General features: G+C 40.6%; 1 protein-coding gene across 2 annotated transcripts in view; it reads left to right on the plus strand.

The window, feature by feature from the left end:
* Positions 1-22811, plus strand: part of TSHR (thyroid stimulating hormone receptor) — a 154520-nt gene that overhangs the window by 107153 nt on the left and 24556 nt on the right. Inside the window, exons 7-9 of one of the 2 annotated variants that reach the window (XM_061429622.1) lie at positions 2685-2753; positions 14869-14946; positions 15097-15413. In XM_061429622.1, the coding sequence (XP_061285606.1) occupies positions 2685-2753; positions 14869-14946; positions 15097-15166 (217 nt within the window). In that variant the 3' untranslated portion in view covers positions 15167-15413. Of the gene's footprint in view, positions 1-2684; positions 2754-14868; positions 14947-15096; positions 15414-22811 lie in introns of those variants that run through there. The other variant, XM_061429621.1, reaches the window with a different exon arrangement.

Here is a 22811-nt window from a genome sequence, read left to right on the forward strand (position 1 = left end):
AAGGTCCCTGAAGTAGAAAACAGTGCTCCTAATAAGGGCTTTTAATGCTTTGCATTCATACTTCAGCTGTGTCATCACTAACTATTACTAAGCTCCTACTATGGGATATTGGGTAGAAAACATAGTCCTTCTCTATATCATCATTTTTTCTAGAGTTTGAATGGGTTCTGCTCTTGAGTTGTTCAAAAGGAAATGTTTTATTGGGGAAATTTGCAAAATGTTCTCAGGAAGGAGATCTCATAGGGGTATAAAAGATAAGTTAATTTCCCAAGCCATAAAGAATTCCCTTCTTTGGTCAAATTAACCACAAAGTAAAGCTGGGGCCTCATCAAATGATCCCCACCTGACTGGTCTCAGTACCACCATTCACGTTCAGGCTCGGTGGGTGTTTGGTGTGGATTGTTATCCAGCTTCCTTTCTTGGGTCACATTGCATCTTCTTCATCAATGTATCCAAACCTGATCGAATTATCCTCCAGCAAAATTGATCCAAGACTCCACACAACTCTTTGAAGGACTGTTTCGAAGTAGTCTTGGGCCAGCAGTCTTGACCCTGTGAGGCAATCTCAACCTCTGGAACTCTACTCAGAGTGGAGCATTTCAGTTCATCCTTCTCCAAACAGGAGGAGAGCTTTCTTAAAGAAACAAGAGGCTCCTTAGCCATTTCATTTGACCACACAGCTGAGACTGGGGTGTAGTCGGCTCGGTCCCAAACCTCAAGGCCATTTGCATCTCCTGTAAAAGCTTCCCCTGTGCCATTGGCCACGCATCATACATAAACACCAGTCTCAGTTTCTTTACAGAACGTTACCTCCACCTTTCGGCGTTTTTCTCTAAGGACTCAGACCACAAGCAGCCCTCTCCATTGGAGCCTGGTCTTTCTCTCACACCCAGCGTGGGGCCTGATAGGCATTTGATAAACCTCTGAATGAGGGAACCTCAACTTTCCTGAAATCTAGAAGTGGGGATGCCACGGCTGGCCCACTACCTTTTCAGATGACTATTTCTATGTTCCTGCAAAAGTCCTTGCTTCTTTGAAGCTGATGCTCAAAAAACTGTAAACACAAAAGGGTATGTGTCCAACAGCAAACTTCATACCCATCTTCCTGGTAGGATAGAGTTTCAGTAAAAATTTGCACCTTTGGTTCTTTCTTTACTATGTTTTTCTTCCTTCACTGTTTCCCTTTCTGAGACCTACGTGTCCAGTAAGATTGTTATTTAATCTTCTGAAATGTAACTCCAACAAAGAACATTTTTATTGCCTAGGTCTCTCAACCAATTCTGGATAAACAGAAATGCCAAAATTAGGAGTTCTCACATCTTCATTTAAGAACTCTAGTTCAGGAAAAATTAACTTACCTATAAAAATTACTTACCTTTCCCAGCTCGGTGCTAAGCATCCCTGTGCATTGCAGTCCTTACCCAGGACACCTTCGAACTGGAATTAAACTCACTGTGTAACTGTTTCAAACAAAACAGACCAATAAACAGGATAAGTTCTCCACAACTACCTAAGGTAAATCCAAGTTCTCAGGTCTCGGAAGACCTTTTAACACGGTCTTGTAAGCGTCCACACCTCACTGTGTTAAATGTCTGGGTACCCTGTGCTCCCAGCAACCTCTTGATGAGGTATCAATTGATCATACTTTGACAGACAAGGAAAACTGAGGATAATTGAGGTTGAGAAGTTCTCAGAATCACCTACTGTGAAGTGACAGACCCAGGTCTCATTCTAAATTTGCAGTCTCCTGCGCGCTTCTTGCTGTGTTTCCAGAGTTCACAAGAGGCAGGCTACAGTCGTTTCCAGACTTCCCCTAAATCGCCACTAGCTGTGCCTGACTGGTCCTGACAGCCTTCTCTCATCTCCAGCGGATAGCTCCCAGGAAGCCCCGCCGCAGCCCTGTGTGGATCAGACCTCCCATGGCTTTGTGTCCTTTTTGTGGGTGGGAAGAACTGCTTTTGAATTCAGAAATCCTGATTATGGACAGCTGTGTATCAGTGTGGCTTTGTTAGATCACCTCCACCTCACAACCTGACTAGGAAATGCAGGCGACAATGCTTTGGACCAGCCCTCAGAATTCCTGTATAAATTAACTAATTGTAGCAACATAACAGCAAGTTAAAAACATTAAAATTTCCCCAAAGCCCAAGGTCTATATACTTTCTTAGATTTGTTTTTAAAGGTCAGTTTAATTCAGTTCTCAACCATTTAATTAAGCATTTAATCTGTGGTAAGCCCTGAGGATTAAAAACATGAATATAAATGTGAAATAACATTTTAAAATATGAAACCTATGCATTCAGATGAATGATGTCTTTTAAAGTGCTCTTCTTAAAAAACAGCACGTATTTCTCCATCTTCAACATTGGGTTAACTCCTAAAACTCTATTTTTTGAGTATATGTAGAATGTTTAGTAAGAAATCTTTAATGATTGCAAATCTTTGTTCATCAAAGTGAGTCTACTTCTGAGAAACAGGAGCCAAGTCTGGAGGATGAGGACTCAAACTAGAAAATATTATTCCATGTCCCAAAAAAGACATATGGTAAAGTTTTCTCGTAGGGCTCGTAGATGGGATCTGAGAAACTTCATGCACATTTCTGGTACTGAAAAAATGAAGCCTGACCCAAGGGCCAGCACTACCTCTCGTAAGTCACTGATTTCTTCTCTCTCTGTTGATTATAGGAAGCTATACAACAATGGCTTTACTTCAATCCAAGGACATGCTTTCAACGGGACAAAGCTGGATGCTGTGTAAGTCAAGGTTGCCATGAAAACCGCTATCTTTCCCCTACACCTCCAGTAGCCCCAGGAAGGACCATTCAGTGGGTCATAATTCTGCTGGAGATGGGTCCCCCCAGAGCATTCCTCAACCCCAGGGTTAGTTAGAGCAAGACTTGGGGATGATGTTAAGAAACTCTGCAAGAGCCAGCTTTTAGTGGACACTTACATTGACTCCAATTCTAAATCTCAAAGCTTTTATCTTTTAATGGAGAACCATAGAGTCACCTTCAATTACCTAGTAGGAGTGTGTGTGTGTTTGTGTGTAAATATTCATCTACTAGGTTTCGAGGCAGTCCTAGCACAGGTTGGAGAAGAATTTTCAGACAGCATTTCAGAAGGGAGTGAGTTTATTAAGAAGAGCAAAGATAAAGTGGACACTGCGAGCACAGCGAGCCGACCTCTGACAGACCAGGGAAAGCTGACAGTTTTCGTGGGTTAGTAGCCAGTTTTTATAGCCTCAAGACAAAGAAAATTCCTGCTGGAAGGTTGGCGTGAGGTGATTGGTTGGGGAGCTATAGGGTGCCTGCTGGAGTGGGCATCTTTGCCTAACTGGGAGTCAGGGAGCTTGTTCGTGATGATCAGGGGGCTTTGGGCAAGGTTACAAAGGGGCTTGTCAGCTTCAGAGGTGTCCTTGGTTCTGGGCTCCGCTTCGTGCAAAGCTTGGCACCTGCGGCCTTGAGGGCAGGACTCCAGACTTGGTCCATGAAGTAAACGAGGGTCTTAATTAAATCCAAAGCTATTCACACCAAGAGGGTTTTCACTTAGTTTTTTTCTGACATGTTTTCAGGAAAGGTGTCAGTTTATATTTGATTCATTCAGAAAGAGCTGAAAAGCCATATCCCGATTTTGCCTTCACTGCAAATGAATGATGCCTAGAATAGGATGTAAGCAACAAAGATAGTCACTGACACGGGTTTCCGTCTTTGTTGTACTTTTCTATCAGGTCTCTGTGGTCCCTGGCATCTGTGCCAGGGCATGCTTTGTGTCTAAGAGCTGGTAGACTGCTTCAGCCATACTGGTGTGTGATTTAACCCCATAGCTAGTAAATGACAATTAGCTTTTATAGAGTCTGCTTTCTACAGTAAGGTGGGCTAAGTAATCTGTAGGGCCCTGCTACTCTGAAACAACTAGATCACACATTTACAAATTTTATATTTTATGCCATAGCTCCAAAGAGAGGGAGATGAAACAAAGTAATGCACCAGTAGCTAAAACCAAAGTGGTGGTAGATAGAGAAGGTGCAGTTCCCTTGGACAGCTGCCAGCATCCACGGTGCCAGTAGACGAGACTTCAGTGAGAAGGTGGTGAAGTGAGGCAAACCTGAGACCCCTGGGTTAATTCAGGGAACCTGGATGACAGCTGGAGTGGGACCACGCTAGGAGAACCTCTGGACTCCTGGCAGAAACAAATGCAAACCTCTGCAGAGGACAGAACCCCAAGGCAGGCTCCCAGGTGTTTAATTTGTTTTATAACAGTTTATTGAGTATTTTTAAACAATTGTATTTTTTTTCAACTTCAGATGTTCTGTTTGCTGTTTAAAAAAAATTGCCGTATCATTTCTGTAATTTCATCCCCCCCTTAAACATTTCATGCATAGTTGTTTTATTCTGGAAAATGATCACTGCAAAATCTGAAGACCTCTGTTTCTAGATCTCTTGTGCTGTATGATGCTTCTCAAACTTTACTGAGCATATAGAGCATTGGGGTGGGGGGGTCTTATTAAAATGCAGAATCTGATTTACGTAGATCTGCGGTGAGGTCCAGGATTCTGCGTTTCTAACAAGCCTCCAGGTGATATGATACTGCTGGTCCATTGGCCACACTTGAACAGGTGGTAGAAATAACCTATACAAATTACTTTTCTGGAATTCTGGATAATAAGAAGAACAAGAAACCAACCTTGAATATATAGTGATTCATTTCTTAAACTTTTGCTTTTCCATACACAAATGATTGTAATGCCCAAAATGAGAATCCGTAGACTTCCGTGGTGGTTCAGACGGTTGAGAAACGTCTGTCTACAATTCGGGAGACCCGGGTTCAATCCCTGAGTTGGGAAGATCCCCTGGAGAAGGAAATAGCAACCCACTCTGGTATTATTGCCTGGAAAATCCCATGGATGAAGGAGCCTGGTGGGCTACACTCTATGGGGTCACAGAGAGTGGGACACGACTGAGCGACTTCACTTCCTATGAGGATCCCTGCTCTCTGTTATTCGCTTCCTTATCTCGCCATGGTTAGTCACTGGATGATATCACCCTCAGTCACTCTCAGGTATCTGACAAGAGATTTGGGTATAAAATTCAGACTTTTTAAGTTCTGCAGAGCAAGGTTCTCAGTACTGGCTACCAATTTGAATCACCTGAAGAGATTTGGAAGCACTGATACCTAGATTTTATCACCAGATATTCTGGTTTAGTTGGTCTGAGTGTAGCCAGAGCATGGGAATCTAGAAGTCCCCTCAGGTGAGTCCAACCTTTGCTCTATGCAAAGGTCAAGAACCATAGCTGGACTTCTCTGGTGGTTCAGTGGTTAAGAATCTGCCTGCCAGTACAGGGAACTCAGGCTCAATCCCAGGTCCAGGAAGATTCTAAATGCCTCTATGGAGCAACTAAGCCCTGTGCCATGACCACTGAGCCCGCAGCCCCCTAGAGCCCGTGCTCCACAACAAGAGGAGCCACACAGTGAGAAGCCCAAACAGCGCACCTAGAGAGCAGACCCCGCTCACCACAACCAGAGAAAGCCCACACACAGCAACGCAGACCCAGCCCAAAATATAAATGACACATGGGTTTTCTTTTTTTAATGTGGCTGTTTACATTTGATAGAGCTATCTAGTGGCCAGGCCAAAGCCAGGGCCTGGAACCCCTAGTTCAAGATTCCTTCCCCTGTGCTCTGCTGGGATTCACTGCTGCTGACTTACCAGCCACCTCTAAGGCTTGGACACCCAAATCCTCTAGCTGCTGCTACTTGCTTCATAGCCCAGGATAATATGTATCCTTCTTAGTCTGTTAAAGACGTGAAACACAGAAACGAAAAGATCTTGCAGATCTGTAGATCTTGCAGAGAAGTGGATTCATGCTGGAGAAAGGAGGTCACTCAAGACTCAAGATACAACCAGTGGAAGTTTCACAGAACAGTTACACCAAGCACCAGTGGTATTTGTCAGTGAGAGTCTGGCTTTACCAGTGCAGCAAGGTCACCCACTCAACCTACTTCTAGATGAGGTTTGAGTGAGGGACACCTTGATGAAGAGGCGGGCATGATCAAAAGTTATTAATTTCAAAGAATCGGGACTAAAATCACTCCATGTATGTTCACTGTTTTGCTCCAAAACATCTCATGCCTGCTCATAACTGGCCATTTGGTCATATTTAGAGAACTCCACAGACACTTCAGGAGGTTTCCAGAGTGCATCTTCCTTAATCGGCAGACTACTGTGCTAAGAGGATCTAGGTGTAATCCGGTAGCCTGTTATTTTACAGTTTGGACATAAAGTCAGTTGCAGAATATCAAAAAAGTATAGATACATTTTGTATTGAATAAAAAAGGAAAAACTAACAATGGAACAATAATTTCTATCCCAATTTCTTCCCAGCCTTTGTGGTAAGAGAATAAATTGGGTTGGGGTAAAAGAGTGCATTTCCCAAACTATGTTCCTTGAATTCTCTTTCCATAATAAATTAATGAGGCTTATTTCTTAAAAGCTGTTTATGACCTTATAAAGTTAAACAAAATGTACAGCTGGGCTTCTTAGGTCTTTTGATAGAAGAATCTGAATTCCTAGTATCCAGTAGGAGGATCTGGAGTAGGAAGTGGCACCCAGCTTTAGTATTCTTGCCTGGAAAATTCCATGGATACAGGAGCCTGGTGGGCCCATGGGGGTCACAGAGTTGGACACAACTGAACACACACACACATGCACAGTAGGAGGATACAGTATGCAGAGCTTCTTAAGGAGGTCTTGGTTCAGGAGCCTCTCTCTGGACTGGCATGCCACAGAATACTTGTTGGGGAAAGTTACTGAAGACAGAGAATGAGTCGGTTGGATGGCATCAATGAACGTGAGTTTGAGCAAACTCTGGGAGATAGTGAAGGACAGGGAATCCTTGTGTGCTGCAATCGATGGGATTGCAAAGAGTTGGACATGACTGAGAGACTGAACAACAAAAACACTCAAGAGAAATCTTTGATAGACTGCCTTGTTGGGGGGAAGGTGAACTTAACAAGGTTTATTCAAGAGGCAGGCTATGGAGGATATAAGAGCCAGTAAAGTTTCAGATCATCCTGGGGTCTTCTGAAGTTAAATCTATGAAGAGGTTATGAAGGGAGACTGTTTCTACCTTCCTACCAGGTTTCTTCTCAGACCATATCATGGGCTCTGTGAGAGCCTTGGCTGACGGGAGAGGGTTTTTCTGTTGAAGACAGTGGATTTTAATTCACTGATTCCCAGAATTACAGTCTGTTCTAGTCACTACTACCCCTTGAAACATAGAAAAGAATCAATGCATCATTTTCACATACTTTCTTGACATTTTTATGTAAGATTTGGAAGGGTTTCACAAATGTGGGAAATATTTCTTAACTGAAAATCATTTTCTTGTTGATTTTTAGAAGTATAGAGCTGAGATAAGCAAACTTTTTCTGGCAAGGGCCAGATAAAAAACAGGTTGGTCTTTGTGGGCCATGAGATCTCAGTCATAGTTATTCAACTCTGCCTCTGTAGCGTGAAAGCAGCCACAGGCAATTCATAAACAAATGAGTGTCACCATGTCTCAATAAAACTTTATTTATAAAAATTGGTGGCAAGTAGAATGTGACCACATAGTCATAGTTTGTGAAACTCTGATCTAGATGCAGCCATGAAATTAAAAGACACTTACTCCTTGCAAGGAAAGTTATGACCAACCTAGACAGCATATTAAAAAGCAGAGACGTTACTTTGCCAACAAAGGTCCGTCTAGTCAAGGCTATGGTTTTTCCAGTGGTCATGTATGGATGTGAGAGTTGGACTATAAAAAAAAGCTGAGCACCGAAGAATTGATGCTTTTGAACTGTGGTGCTGGAGAAGACTCTTGAGAGTCCCTCAGACTGCAAGGAGGTCCAATCAGTCCATCCTAAAGGAGAGCAGTCCTGAATATTCATTGGAAGGATTGATGTTGAAGCTGAAACTCCAATACTTTGGCCACCTGATGTGAAGAATTGACTCATTGGAAAAGACCCTGATTCTGGGAAAGATTGAGGGCAGGAGGAGAAGGGGATGACAGAGCATGAGATGGTTGGATGGCATCACTGACTCAATGGACATGAGTTTGGGTAAACTCTGGGAGTTGGTGATGGACAGACAGGGAGGCCTGGCGTGCTGCAGTCCATGGGGTCACAGAGAACTGGACATGACTGAGTAACTAAACTGAACTGAACTGATCTAGATGTAGGTATTCAGTGAGGATGACTATTGTGTCATGAAATATGTAGTCTGTTTCTCCCAATTCTTTGTAAAGATTAAATGGCTAGCATGGGATAAAGATAAGAAGTATCTAGATAAAAATATTTAAGGGTTTGAAAGTTCATATTCAATCATAAAATAAAACAAAGATTTTTTTTTTCCAATCAGTATTTGAAATTTAAACTTAATCTCTGTTCCTGTTATAAAACTAAATGTTCCATCTATTCATTCTACCCTAAGTTCTTAATTCCTGCTTGATAGAAACTAAATTTTTCTTAGCTTTATTCTCTTCAGTAAAAGGTATTCTAATAATGCAAGGTAAAAATCAAAATAGTAATCATGATAAAGAGACCTGGAACTGGAGGAAGATAAATTAAGGGCTGAGCTGTAGATGGAGAAAACAGAGGTCAGGTTTCCATAGTAATAACAAAATAGTACTGATTTTGTGATTTTAACATGGAGCTGTTGCTGCTAGCCTCAATGCGAATTATGCTTTAAAACTAATGTAAACACATCAATATTCTATAATTACCCTACTAGTGTTCAAAGATTTTATTGATGTAAAATATTTTAACTTCTAATTTAAACAAGGGCTCATCCAAAACAGTGATTATTCCCCATTTTCTGCCTCATGTCAATGTGCTGAAATTAGCAGATTTGACCTCACCAAGACCTATTTTTTTAGTGTAACTGAAGAACATGATTGCAGCCAAATTGGACAAATTCCACATTGAGAATAAGCACTGATGCCTCAGCAGCAGTTGGGTAATTAGTTAAAAGTTCATGAAAGTGATGGCTGGTGTGCGAGAGTACACGGTCCTGTGATTTCACATGGAACCAAGCACACTGTCATCACTCAGATGTGAAATTAATAATAATACCATCATCCCTTGCTCAACAGAAGTTGAACTGCTCTCAGTCTCAAGTTAAGTCACACATCCAGTCCTTGCAACCTCTTTTCCCCTCCTCCACACCATCAGGCATGAGGATATGTTGCTTATCTCAGAACTTTTCTTTCTCTGTATAGTATTTTCTATCGTCAAATTCTAGCAACAAGCTACTAACTGACAGTAAACATTTGGGCAGGAAAAAAATACCATTTTGATGGGCTAAGGGTGTACTGAAACACCAATCGTTATGGACAGAGAAGTCAACACAATCCATGTACTAATTAGCATCACACATTGTTACAAGCAAAACCCCACAGCTTGGAGCATTGGGAAAAGATGATGAGAGCAAAGATTATAGGATTAGGCAGGCTATTATTTCTTATGGAGTAAGTATTTGAACAGCTTGCAGGATATGCTCCAAGGCTGGCTCTTACCTCTGCCTATTGAAACCTTGAGCATTTTCTCACCTGTTACTGTTTACAGACAGGTATTAGATAGCATCACTGACTCAATGGACATGAATTTGAGTCCATTCCAGGAGATAGTGGAGGACAGAGGAGCCTGGCATGCTGTAGCCCATGTGGTCTCCAAGAGTCAGACCCAGCTTAGTGACTGAAGAACAACAGTCCTGATTTCTGCCACCAAAAGGACTTTTACGGAGCACTGAGGGCTGGACAGGGGTAATCTTCAATTTTCCAAATAACTGATGCTGTGAGAGGGAAACACGGTTCCCCACAGAAGTATTCCCATGAGAGTCTCACAACATAAACAGGTACCCTACAGGGATTATGGAAATGCAGGCTGAAATTCTACCTTGGAGCCGCGACATATCCTAAAACACCCCAGAGAACAAAGCTTAGTGGCACCCACAACTTGCCTTGCTGCAACGTCATGCTTCTCCCTCTGACATGTCCTCATCTAAACATAATGTAGAGGGTGCCTCAAACTAGGAGGTACCCAGCGCCTGGACCTTCATATATTTTATTCAGCTTGTTTTTCCTGAATGGCTGCTATGTGCCCAGTGTGAGTCCAATGGGGATTAATGTGAGCCGTGTCTGTAGTGCTGAGTTCATCAGTTGGATAGTCTTCTGCAGCTCACTCCTGACCGTCTTCATTTCCCTGACCATACTGTTCTTCCATAACTGTGAGATACACAGCACTTAAATCAGCACAGGGCTTCTTAACTCCCCTCCCCTTCCCCACACCATCCCCGACTCCCATATGAAAAAATCTGATGTATCTTTTCTAGGAGGAACTTAATTTCTTCTAAGAAGTTCTCCAAGAGGCCTACATACTCCAAAGAGAAAAAAGGCATGGTATGCACACGTGGTGCAGTGTCTAGCTTATTTTTAAAGAAGATACCAGTCCTTTTCAAGTAAGCCCCTCCCAGTATTTAGAAATCCTTTCAAGAAGTCTTTATTTTCACCTCAGACTCCAAGACTTTCTACTCTTTTTCGTCTTTTACATTCATCCTTCTGTGGAAGAGAGAGTTTAGCTGATCACACTGATATACCCTCCATATGAAATAATCGTCTGCAGTAGGTTACCCATGTAGCCCTGCCAAGATCTGTGATTGACTTACCCAAGCTGGCTTACAGATTGTGGATTCTAGAGGAATCAGGATAAGTCAGGGTCAAAGACTCAATTTAAACTGACGTTCCCCATGAACATTATATGATACATGGGGCTGACAGAAGTCCACACTTCTTGAATTTTAAGGCTTCTGCAAACATATTTCCCCACCCCATCCACTTTGCTTCAGAAGGAAGGTAGAATCCGCAATCTGAACCCAAGGTTAACACTTCGTGGCATTATCATCATCTGTGATAAGAAGACAGCCTCCAAACTGCCAATGGCAGAGTGGGGTTTCATTTTTAAGCCCCTCGTTATTTCTAAGGGATGAAGTGTACAAACAATCCTTGGTTTTAGAGAAGGCAGCCTCCCCCCAAGACTCAGTTCATCTCCGTTCAAGTTGGCTGCACCCTCTCTTCATCCGGCTGCTCCCCTCCTGGACTCTGGCTGGCTTTCCCAGTTTAAAATCCCCTGCAGCATTTCTGGTAAACTGTAGCACTTATCAACCAGCCTCCTGATCCTTGGGGGCGTATTGAATATCCGATGAAAACACTGCAGAATTGGACAAGCAATTATTTAGTTTTACAATAATTTCTACTGATTAGAGCAAGCTGATTTTCACTTGCGGCAGTCAGAGATGAGGAGGAAAAACTGAGATGAACGCACCAATCCTTACTTGATTTCCAGCAGTCTGGGAACAGAATGTGATCTGCAAATTGCGTGGTCCAAAGAACACAAAAGGGGGTGCGAGTCAGTGTGGCACTTGTGCTGAGTTAGTTGTCTTCTTACAAGATCATGCTGCTCAAGATCTTCTCTGCAGTTCTTGTTTCTCCAAGGTGGCTTTTGTCTGCTCTAGCTATCACTGACCATGAACTCTGTAGACACGTTGAGTTGAAGGAGAGTCAAACAGTGTTCAAATGAAGTCTTTGAGAGAGACATGACAGCCATTCATTCAGAAGGCATAGACTGGCTGCTGTAACCTCTTATTTGGGTCTTTGTACATATATGAGGTTAACTGACCCCCTCCCTCCATTTTTAGACTTAACAGTATCCTGGAAGCTTGATATCCAGCCATTCCCTGAAGAGGCCACATCTGGACCATACCCTGTGGCATTTGTAAACAAGGCTGCTTATCACTGCCATCTGAGGAGTCAACTGGCCAACACATCATATGATGATTGATTCTCTATTACTTTTTCCTTACAGTGAAAGTTTAGCATGGCCCACCTCATTATTTTGAAGGAAAAGTGCATTGCTTTTTTGATTCAATCCTTTATACCTTCATTCAGGAGATAGTTACAGAGGCACTGAACTTGGCATTGGTGATATAGCAATGAGTAAGACAGAGAGCTTACATTCTGATTGGGGAGATAAAGAAAAAGTAAACAAAGAAGCAAGATAATCACAGACTGTGGTAATGCCATGAAGGAAATAAAGAGTACAATGAGGAAAACAGGTGGTGGCTACTTTAGGTCAACTTCGTTCTGAACCTTGATTTGAGAAAAGATGTATAAAATCACACAACGTATTAAAAAGCAGAGACATCACTTGGCCGACAAAGGTCCGTCTAGTCAAAACTGTGGTTTTTCCAGTTGTCATGTGTGGATATGAGAGTTGGATCATAAAGAAGGCTGAGCACTGAAGAATTGATGCTTTTGACCTGTGGTGTTGGAGAAGACTGTTGAGAGTCCTTTGGACAGCAAGGAGATCCAACCAGTCCATCCTAAAGGAGATCAGTCCTGAATGTTCATTGGAAGGACTGATGCTGAAGCTGAAGCTCCAATACTTTGGCCAGCTGATGTGAAGAACTGACTCATTGGAAAAGACCCTGATGCTGGGAAAGATTGAAGGCAGGAGGAGAAGGGGACAGCAGAGGATGAGATGGCTGGATGGCATCAGCGACTCAGTGGACACGAGTTTGAGGAACTCTGGGAGACGGTGAAGGACAGGGAAGTGTGGTGTTGCAGTCCACGAGGTTGCAAAGAGTCGGACACGACTGAGTGATTGAACAACGACAATACTGTTTGGAGCCGCAGTGTTTGTCATTCAGTTAAGTCCTCATCCCCCATCCAGGAGAGGGAGACTTGGTGGTGGTTGGTAAAACTCTTCGTCCAGCTGCCCCAGTGGAGACCCTTCTGTGGCTCTGAGGCTGCCCCCTCTTCTTCCAGGTTCCATCCTGGACAAAGGGCTGGAGGGGAGCCGACGGTGGGTCAGGAGGGGCCGGGGGCTCACAGAAGCGCTGCTCCTGTTCTGCCTTCTGGCCTGCGACAGACGCTGCCTCCCCAGCTCAGCCACAGACACAGCCACCCTCCCTGTCCTCAGTCTCCCTCTGAGATTCAGAGAAAAGGAGGGACAGCCAGTTCACTGAGGGCAAGTTCCTCTGTACGGGCTCTGGAGAAAGCATCCTTCAGACTCAAAGTGTTCATGGCATACTGTTCCTTTTTTAAAAAATTAAAGTATAGTTAATTTGTAATGTTGGGTAGGTTTCAGGTATACAGCACTGTGATTCAGTCAGAGATATATATAGATATAGTTTCTCGGATTCTTTTCCATTATAGGTTATCCCAAGATAACTGTACCAAGTATAGTTTCCTGTATCACACCATAGGTCCTTGTAGTTTATCTAGTATCACACTATTCTTTTTTTTAACGGTTTGTGTTGGTGTATAGTCAATTAATAATGTTGTGATAGGTTCGGGTGGACAGCAAAGGGACTCTGCCATACATATACATGTATCCGTTCTCCCCCAAATTCCTTCTCATCCAGGCTTCCAAGTAACATTGAGCAGAGTTCCCTGTGCTATACAGAAGGTCCTTGTTGGATATCCATTTTATATATACCAGTGTCATATTATTCTTATTAACCATCATCCTCAAGAATTTTGCATCATGAAGAGCAAGCACCATAAGCAGAAAAATGGAAGCATTGTCTATATCTAAACAAAGAGTCTCCAAGAGTATCCGCTGTATTCGTGTTGCACCAACAGGTGACTACTCACTGACTCTAAACTGACTTGTCTATATGGTGAATTATTCTAAACACGTGTAAATTGAGATCATTTATAATAAGGAGATTATATACATACATATATGTAATCTAAAAGGAAATAAAGATATATATAGAAAGAAGGTACATATATCTATAAAGATACATTGATCTAAAAAGAAATAAAAATATATACTTATATATATAATACTTGGTTTCTTTTCAGATAACTTTGTTTTCTAAAACAGCTAGGAGAAAAAAGCCAGTTTCAAAACACTTGAAAGCTTTTTATCCATTTAGAGGTAATTTTGTTTTTCAGGATTACTTTATGACTTAAATTGCTTCAAAAATATTTTCCTCTCAAATGCCAAAGTGTTTTTCAAAATGGAAAAATCAAAGTGTTCATCAAACCCCTTCCACAGAAGCTATATTCTATAATTTTAGCAGTATAATCTGCCCCCGCTCAGAATTGCCAGAGAAAATGTAGACCACCCAATTAAATGTGAATTTCAGATGAACAACAAATAAACTTTCAGTATAAGAATGTTTCAAAAATTACGTGGGAACTATTTATACTGAGCAACTGACACACACACATACACACAATTTATACTAAAACATTATCCATTGTTTATCTTAGTATCCTGCATTTTTACTTGCACAATCTGGCAACCTTTCCCCAAACAAAAGATCTGAATCTCTGCCAGTCCCCATCACCACTCACCACCTTCACTTTAATACCTGATATAAGCCCAGGCAGCAAAAGTAAATGGAAATATTGATCAGTATTGAGAAACAAAAATTAATTTAGTTGGTATTGAAGAGGATTAAAAAACACAGTCACCACTGGCCAGGTAAATAGGGAATTGGGCAACTTATATAAAATCTTTAAAATATGTAAACTAGATCATAAGCACGTTCACTTTCAAAGACTTCAGCCGTGATGAATGCATCTAAAGCTTGCACAATCGGAACCTAGAATATTTTGAGGGCTTAAGGAAGAAGGGAAGATGCTTTCTAAATCCCTGTGTGTGTGTGTGTGCGCTCAGTCGCTCTTTGTGACCCCATGGTCTAAATTCCTAGGAAACAGTTAATAGCCAAGGAGACCACACTCACATTTTATCTTGGTATTTATATTAATTTGCTTAACCTCACCTAATCCATTCTCTGTGTGTGTGTCTCTCTTTCTAGTTACCTGAACAAGAATAAATACCTGACAGTCATCGGCCAAGATGCATTTGCAGGAGTCTACAGTGGCCCAACCTTGCTGTGAGTAAGACATATGGAAGAGCATTTGCCTTTTGGTGCAGCGGGGGGAGGGGGCCATTAAGACGATTAGCTGATGATGTTTATGGGGAGAGAATGTTGTCTTGGATAAAGGTTTCTGCTAGTGCTTTTCTGCCCAGCCATATAGGGCAGAAAAAAGTTCAGAAGAAAGTCCTTGTTCTTTGAGACTCAGAGGGTCCCACACTCCACTGTGCCATCCTGATGCCTGATGCCACCTTGGTGTGGACATTCATGAAGGCCCTCTTATGAAAAAAAAAGACATTTTTGAGCAGCTGACGTTTGCAGGCATAAGGTCTACAAACAAGCAGAAGATACTTAGTCTTTGCCGAGCAATGACTGTGCGTTGCACAGTGCATGGCAGAAAGAAGGAAGAATACAAATAGCTTGGTTCACATCTGGGAAATCTTACTAGAAAAGATGAGATGTGAACATTTTTGTGAAGCAGCATAGAAAAAGTTGTATGTGTGCATTTGCTCTGATTTATACTGATACCTCTGTATCTAATCATGATCAAGTCCTGTTGATTCTGTCTCCCACAAGCCTGTTTCTCAGGGCCACCTTCTTCATCCCCTTGGTTTTGTCTTAGTTTAGAATTTCATTCTTGAGCAGTCGTTCCATCCTTGCCAAAGTGGAACACAGCCACTCAGGAGAAGCACAAGACAATCCATCAGAGACGAGAAGTTTCCGTTTATAAATAAGAGGTTCCATCAAGTAGGTGCAGCCCAAGGCAACAGTGGGTGGTCCGCAGTCTTGAAGACTTATACCCTCACTCTTTCATTTTTAACAATTTCACTTCACTTTAAGATTGAATGCACCCCAGTTAAAAGGGCTTATGGCCTTACTTTCTTAATACACAGCCTCCATATAACAGGGCAGAGTGACCCTGAAAATCTCTTGTACCTATACTGGGGTTCATTGATAACTCATGGCAAAGTACTTAAAAGTATTATGCATTTTTCTTCTTACAAAAAGACAAGTAAAAAAATTGTATTGCCCTCTTCCGTGATTTTTTTTAACCTTGAAGATATTTTTTAAAGATATCTTTAACTGCTCCTTTGAGATAAAAGGTGATATTTCACCAATGAATGAGGAAACTTGTTGCTTTTCTAAAGAAATGTGTGCTTTGGAAAGAGTCTTTAGAAACAGGTATTTGGAAACATTTACATGTTATGTAATTTTCCTGATGAAAATAGTGACTATCGCTTATAAAAATATTTTTAAAAATCAGAAATCAAATATTAACATGTTTTAAAACCTTTTGAATTGAGTTGCAATGGGTAAAATCCACATGCATAATATATGAAAATGAAACATCTTTAGATTTAGTTTGCAGAAACTACTTACTGACATCTGAGAATATGAATTTCAATAAAAACATATTTGATTACTGAATAGGATTGAGAGATGAGAATCTTAATTTAGTAAGTACAGCCAAGCCTGCCCTATTCCATTTGGAACCATCTGTCTTTGTGAGGTAACTTTCAACTGACAATAATATAAACGAAAACCAAAATAAACTGACCCAGAAGCAGACCCTGAATAGCTGTATCAGAAAGGGTTAAACAACAATTTTCAAAATCAGTAAAATATACTTAAGGACATTTTTGGTGAAATATTTTTTAAAAGTATTACTTGTCTTTATCCTATCCTTTTAAATGTATGGTTGGGCTTTGCTGGTGGCTCAGATGCTAAAAAATCCGCCTGCAGTGTGAGAGAGAGCAGTGTTTGATCCCTCGGTCAGGAAGATCCCCTGGAGAAGGAAATGGCAACCCACTCCAGTATTCTTTTCTGGAAAATCCCATGGACTGTAGACCTGGTGGGCTACGGTCCGTGGGGTTGCAAGAGTCAAACATGACTTAGCAACTAAACTACCACAATAAATATTTGAGTCACACTTCCATAAATGCTATAGCATTTAAATAGCAGTCACTTTTTAAAGATAATTTAGTATGTTGCCTGTATGGAAGAGTGTCTATTTCTGCTTCTTTGAAAGTGGTAAATTGTTGTTGTTGAGTTGCTAAGTCAAGTCCAACTCTTTATGACTCCATGGACGGTAGCATACCAGGCTCCCCTGTCCTTTACTATCTCTGGGAGTCTGCTCAGATTCATGCTGTCTAATCATCTCATCCTCTGCCACCCCTCTTCTCCTCTTGCCTTCAGTATTTCCCAGCATCAAGGTCTTTTCCAATGAGGTAGTTCTTTGCATTAGGTGGCCAAAGTATTGGAGTTTCAGCTTCAGCATCAGTCCTTCCAATGAATGCTCAAGATTGATTTCCTTTAGGATTGATAGGTTTGATCTCCTTATAGTCCAAAGTACTCTCAAGAGTCATTTCCAACAACACAGTTCAAAAGCATCAATTCTTCAGCGCTCAGCTTTCTTCACAGTCCAACTCTCACATCCATACATGACCACTGGAAAAACCATAGCCTTGACTAGATGGACCTTTGTTGGCAAAGTAATGTCTCTGCTTTTTAATATGCTATCTAGGTTGGTCATAGCTTTTCTTCCAAGGAGCAAGTGTCTTTTAATTTCATGGCTACAGTCACCATCTGCACTGATTTTGGAGCCCCAGAAAATTAAGTCAGTCACTGTTTCCACTGTTTTCCCATCTATTTCCCATGAAGTGATGGGACCAGATGCCATGATCTTAGTTTTCTGAATGTTGAGCTTTAAGCCAACTTTTTCACTCTCCTCTTTCACTTTCATCAAGAGGCCCTTTAGTTCTTCTTCACTTTCTGCCATAAGGGTGGTGTCATCTGCATATCTGAGGTTATTGATATTTCTCTGGCAATCTTGATTCCAGCTTGTGCTTCCTCCAGCCCGGCGTTCCTCATGATGTACTCTGCAGATAAGTGACATAAGCAGGCCAGGTTGTAAAACATAACTAGATTAGAAGCCAGATCTGGAGTTGATTCCTGGCTCCGTCACTACTGGTGAGATCCAAGTCTCAATTTTCTTATATGTCAAAACAGGGTAGCTAAAAGTAGTGAAACTTAAGTAGGAAAATAAATCTAAATCACTTCATATATTTGCCTTCACTTCTTCCTGACTCTGGACAACATCACTACTCTTCCTTCCCTAACCTCTCTGATAACTCCCTCCCAATTTCTCGCACTAGAGCTCCCTGCCCCAGTACTTCAATGAGGGTTAGCCCTGGAAATTTCTCCTTCATATTTTCTCCTTTGTTTAAATCATTTGCTCTCAAATATTATGAGAATATGAATAATTTCTAAATTTCAGGTTTCAGGCTGTAACTCATTTAGTCGGCTCACCTGCCTGGAATTTCCCCTCTTTTTCCTCTCATTCCTACCCATTCCAATCAAGTTGGATGAAACTTTTCCTAACCAACCTCTGAAAATGTACAGTAAACATTTACTGAAAACTTTCTAAGCCTAAGAATTCTTCATTACCAACTTTCAACCCAGGAGGTCACCACTTTAAAGTAATGTCAGGAAAAGCCTCTTTAAGAAAGTCACAGTTGGCAGAAAGAGAAAAACAAATCATATGCTAACACATATATATGGAATCTAGAAAGATGGTACCGAGGAACCTATCTGCAGAGCAGTAATGGAGACACCAACATTGCGAACAGACTTATGGACATGGCTGGTGGGGGGAGGAAGAAGAGTATGGGATGCATGGAGAGAGTACCATGGAAACATACACAACCATATGTGAAATAGACAGCCAGTGGGAATTTGGCTGTATGACTCAGGGAACTCGAACCGGGGTTCCGTAACAACCTAGAGGGTGGGATGGGCAGGGAGGCAGGAGAGATGTTCAAGAGGGAGGGGACATGGGTGAACCTATGGCTGATTCATGTTGATGTTTGGTAGATATCAACACAGTATTGTAATGCAATTATCCTTCAATTAAAAATTAATTAATTTTTTAAAAAGTGACAATTGGGAAAAGATCAGAAGGTCATAATGGAGTGAGTCATGTGACTATATGAGGGAAAATCATTCTAGACAAGTGCAAAGACCCCCAGGTGAAAACATACCTGGCTTGTCTGAACAGTAGCAAGAAGGCTGTTATCGCTTAAGCAGAGTGAACTAAATAGGCATATACCTTTCATCCCAACACAGCAGAACACACATTCTTTTCAAATGCACATGGAATGTTCTCCAGAACAGATCACAGCCTAAGCCAAAAAAGAAGTCTCAATACATTTAGGATTGAAATCATATCAAGCATCTTTTCCATCCACAATGGTTTGAAACTGGAAATCAACTACAAGAAAAAAACTGGAAAAAACACAAACACATGGATGCTAAACAGTATGCCACTAACCAGGCAATGGACCACTGAAGAAATCTAAGAGGAGAGGAAAAGACACCCTGAGACAAGTGAAAAAGGCAACAGTGTTCCAAAATCTATGGGACCCATCAAAAGCATTTTTTAAGAGGGAAGTTTATCGTGATACAGGCCTACCTTAGGAAATAAGAAAAACCTCAAATAAACAACCTAGCCTGATACCTAAAAGAACTAGAAAAAGACACATAAATAAAACCCAAAATTAGTAGAAGGAAGGAAATCACAAAGATCAGAGCAGAAATAAATGAAATAGAGACTTAAAAAATATAAAAGGTCAACAAAACTAAGAGCTGGTTCTCAAAAAGATAAACAAAATGGATAGACTTTTAGCCAGGCTTACCAAAAAAAAAATGCTGTGATAAAGAGAATATACTAGAAACTTACAGAGAGAAAAATCCTGTTACCTCTGAAGGCTGAAGAATCAGAATGCCATCCAGTCTTAGCAATAACATTGAAAGTTAGAAAACTACAGAGCATAGCCTTCAAATTTTGAGAAAAAGTAGTAATTTCCAAACTATCTGTCGAAGGTGAAGGTAAAATAAAGACATTCTCAGATGTGCAAAGTCTCAACAACTTGATTTCCCAATCACCTTTTCTGGGAGTACAGATCAATAAAGAGAAAAATGAGGAATTTGGTGGTCCACACAGGGAAGAGGCAAATGGCATTCCAGGATGACCTAAAGGGAAGTCTTAGGAATTTTGAGACCAGGTTGTCTACATCAGCGGTGAAGGAGGGCTCCAAGAGAAAGGCCTACAAATAAAAAGGGACTGATAGATTATCGGACAGGGTCGACTTTATGAAAAACTGGGCTGAGAGATATTTTTAAAAACTTTAGAGCATGTGACAAGACTCAGTAAGAGGTCCTTCAAACCAAGATATGCAAAATTTTTAAAAAGGAGGAACAGACATCTTGTGAAGAAACAAAAAAACTTACACAAGAAATGAAATCACAGTGTGCACACTTGTAATAGCCATAATACTAAATATAGACAAGTAATGGCCATAGTACTAAATATATACTTGTAATGGCCATAACCAAATATGTCCTAGAAGTATTTCAGGAGAGTAGAGGCAAGTGTCAGGATGGTGTATGTTTGGGTGAAGGAAGAGAGCTAAAGGGAGTCAGTGGGTGAATCAAAACCCAATAAATCAAGAAATATTTTCAATTATGGAAAGAATACTGAAAATTGAAAGTGGTTGCTTCTGGGACATCAGAAAGCAGAAGGCAGGCAAGAGCTGCCCAAAGGTCTGCTGTATGTGGTAAGTTTCCAGTGTAATTTGCTTTATAAAAATACGTCCATGCATTATTTTAATGCATATTTAGCTTAAATTTTAAAAGAATGCAACAAAAGCATAGCAAAAGAGGACAATGGAGACTATAGCATTTGACAGGCCCGCAGGAGGAACATAAGAAAGGAATGAGAGTTCAGCCTCATTCCCCAAATTCCAAGCATCTGTCTTAAAAGGCATCTCTTAACTAACCATGCATGGTCTTATAACATATTTTAACTCTTGTCTTAAATTTTTTTCAAAATCTTCATTACTTTGTTTCCCCCGTAACTTTCCGCCATAACTAGACTTGAAGATCCTAGAGGAAATTGACTGTGTCTCATACTTTCTGTAATCCCCCCACTTCAAGATCAGATAGTATCAGATCAGTCGCTCAGTCGTGTCCGACTCTTTGTGACCCCATGAATCAAAAAGACAGTAAATACTCAATAAGTATTTGATAAATTATAACTGAATATCAAATAGCCATATTTTGGCTGTGATTTGGTATAAAAGCCCAAGCTGAAAAATCTTAAACTCTATCTAAAGAGAAGAGAATTCGAATATGTGTATGCCTCATAAAGGTATTTGTGAATGAACACAATCATCTCTGATGACAAAAATGATCAAATTTGCCCAGTTAGTTTACCACCTTTTTCAAGGTCACTGCTTTAAAAAGAATCTAACTTAAAACAGGTGCAGCATCTAAAGGGAGATCTTATCTCCAATCCTCACTGGTTTCTTAAAAGCCTTTTAAATTTAGTTTCATAACATTTTTACTCATTGATTTTTTTAATCGATATATGATCTCATTTTCCACTTTTATCCTTTAAGAGGAGCTCTTCGTGTTTAAAGTCCCAAAGGAAAGAACACACTGAAATGTAATGCCTTCCATAATAAATAACCGAAGTCCTCCAAGGTCTAAATTACGTAACTCGCTCTAATAAGCATTTAACTTACTGTTGATAATGACTGTATTATAATTGTCCCACTTACTATTATAAGTAACTCCCAAGAAGACAGGATCTCTGTGATCATATCCTTGAGCTTGCATTCTGCGTATCAACAAAAACAAACTTTAAAAATAAACTATTGTTGCTAGTAGCTGATCAGATTAATCATTTGAAAATCTAAGAGTCATGGCAGTGCCATCTGGGTTTAGAGAAAAATAAACCTTTCATGTATTTCTTTTGACTCGTAACGCTCTTCACAAGGTCATAGTATTAGATGGCTGAAAACTGTGGCAGGGTTCTTTCCAGCATGCCCAAAGGCCACAGGCAGGTAGAATAAATGATTTTTAGGTGGATCCTGGGCAAAATTATTTTTTATTGAGGTATAATTCACATACACTATAACACGCACATTTTCAAAGTGTACAGTTTGATGAGTCTTGGCAAAACTATATTACCCTATCTCAGTCAAGACTTAGAACATTTTCATCTCCCAGAAAGTTCTCTCTTGCTCCATCTTCCATAGACAATCACACATTTTTTATTTTTCTGGTGTAAAAACTAGGAGTGAAACTGTCAGGTCACAGGATAGGTGTATATTTAACTTTTACAGGAAATACTGTCAAACTGTTTTCCAAATGATTGTCTCATTTTCTAGTCCCAACAGTGAAGTATGAGCTTCTTACTTGACAGTTTACAGCCTTATCAATCTTTTATATTCCAGCCATGCTTGTGGGTGTAAAGTAACATATCATGGTGATTTTATTTTGTGTTTGCCTGATGATGTTGAGCATCTTTTCATGTACTTGTTAGCCATTTGTTTATTTTCTTTTGTTAAGGGCCTGTTCAAATATTTTTAAAAAAATGAGTGGTTTGCCATTCAATTTATTATTGCGTTGTGGTCCTGGAGAAGAGTTTTGACCAGAATGAAATTAGTTTTAGTCCAAACTACCAGTCCTCTGTCATTCCTAGTTTATTCTTTCTGTTTCTCTTTTCTTTTTAAGAAGAGATAGCTAATCCAACACAAGGTGTTCATTTACTCACTTATTCTGCAGGCATTTTAATGAACACCTACTGAACCCCATGGACATTATAAGAATAAGACACAGTCTCTGCCCTGAATGAGGTCACAATCAAATTCAGGAGAAATGTGAATAAGTAACTGTGAGTTTAATGTAAAAAGGATCATAAGAAGTATTTGGAGAATCGAGACCCCATTTCTGGTTAGGATGACCAGCAAAGGCCTTTTTAAAGGAGGTGGTGTTAGAGATGGGCTTCAGATGAGAGCTAAAATGGCAAGAGACAGAGA

Source organism: Bos javanicus, chromosome 10, assembly GCF_032452875.1.
Source record: "Bos javanicus breed banteng chromosome 10, ARS-OSU_banteng_1.0, whole genome shotgun sequence".
Classification (NCBI taxonomy): Eukaryota; Metazoa; Chordata; class Mammalia; order Artiodactyla; family Bovidae; genus Bos; species Bos javanicus.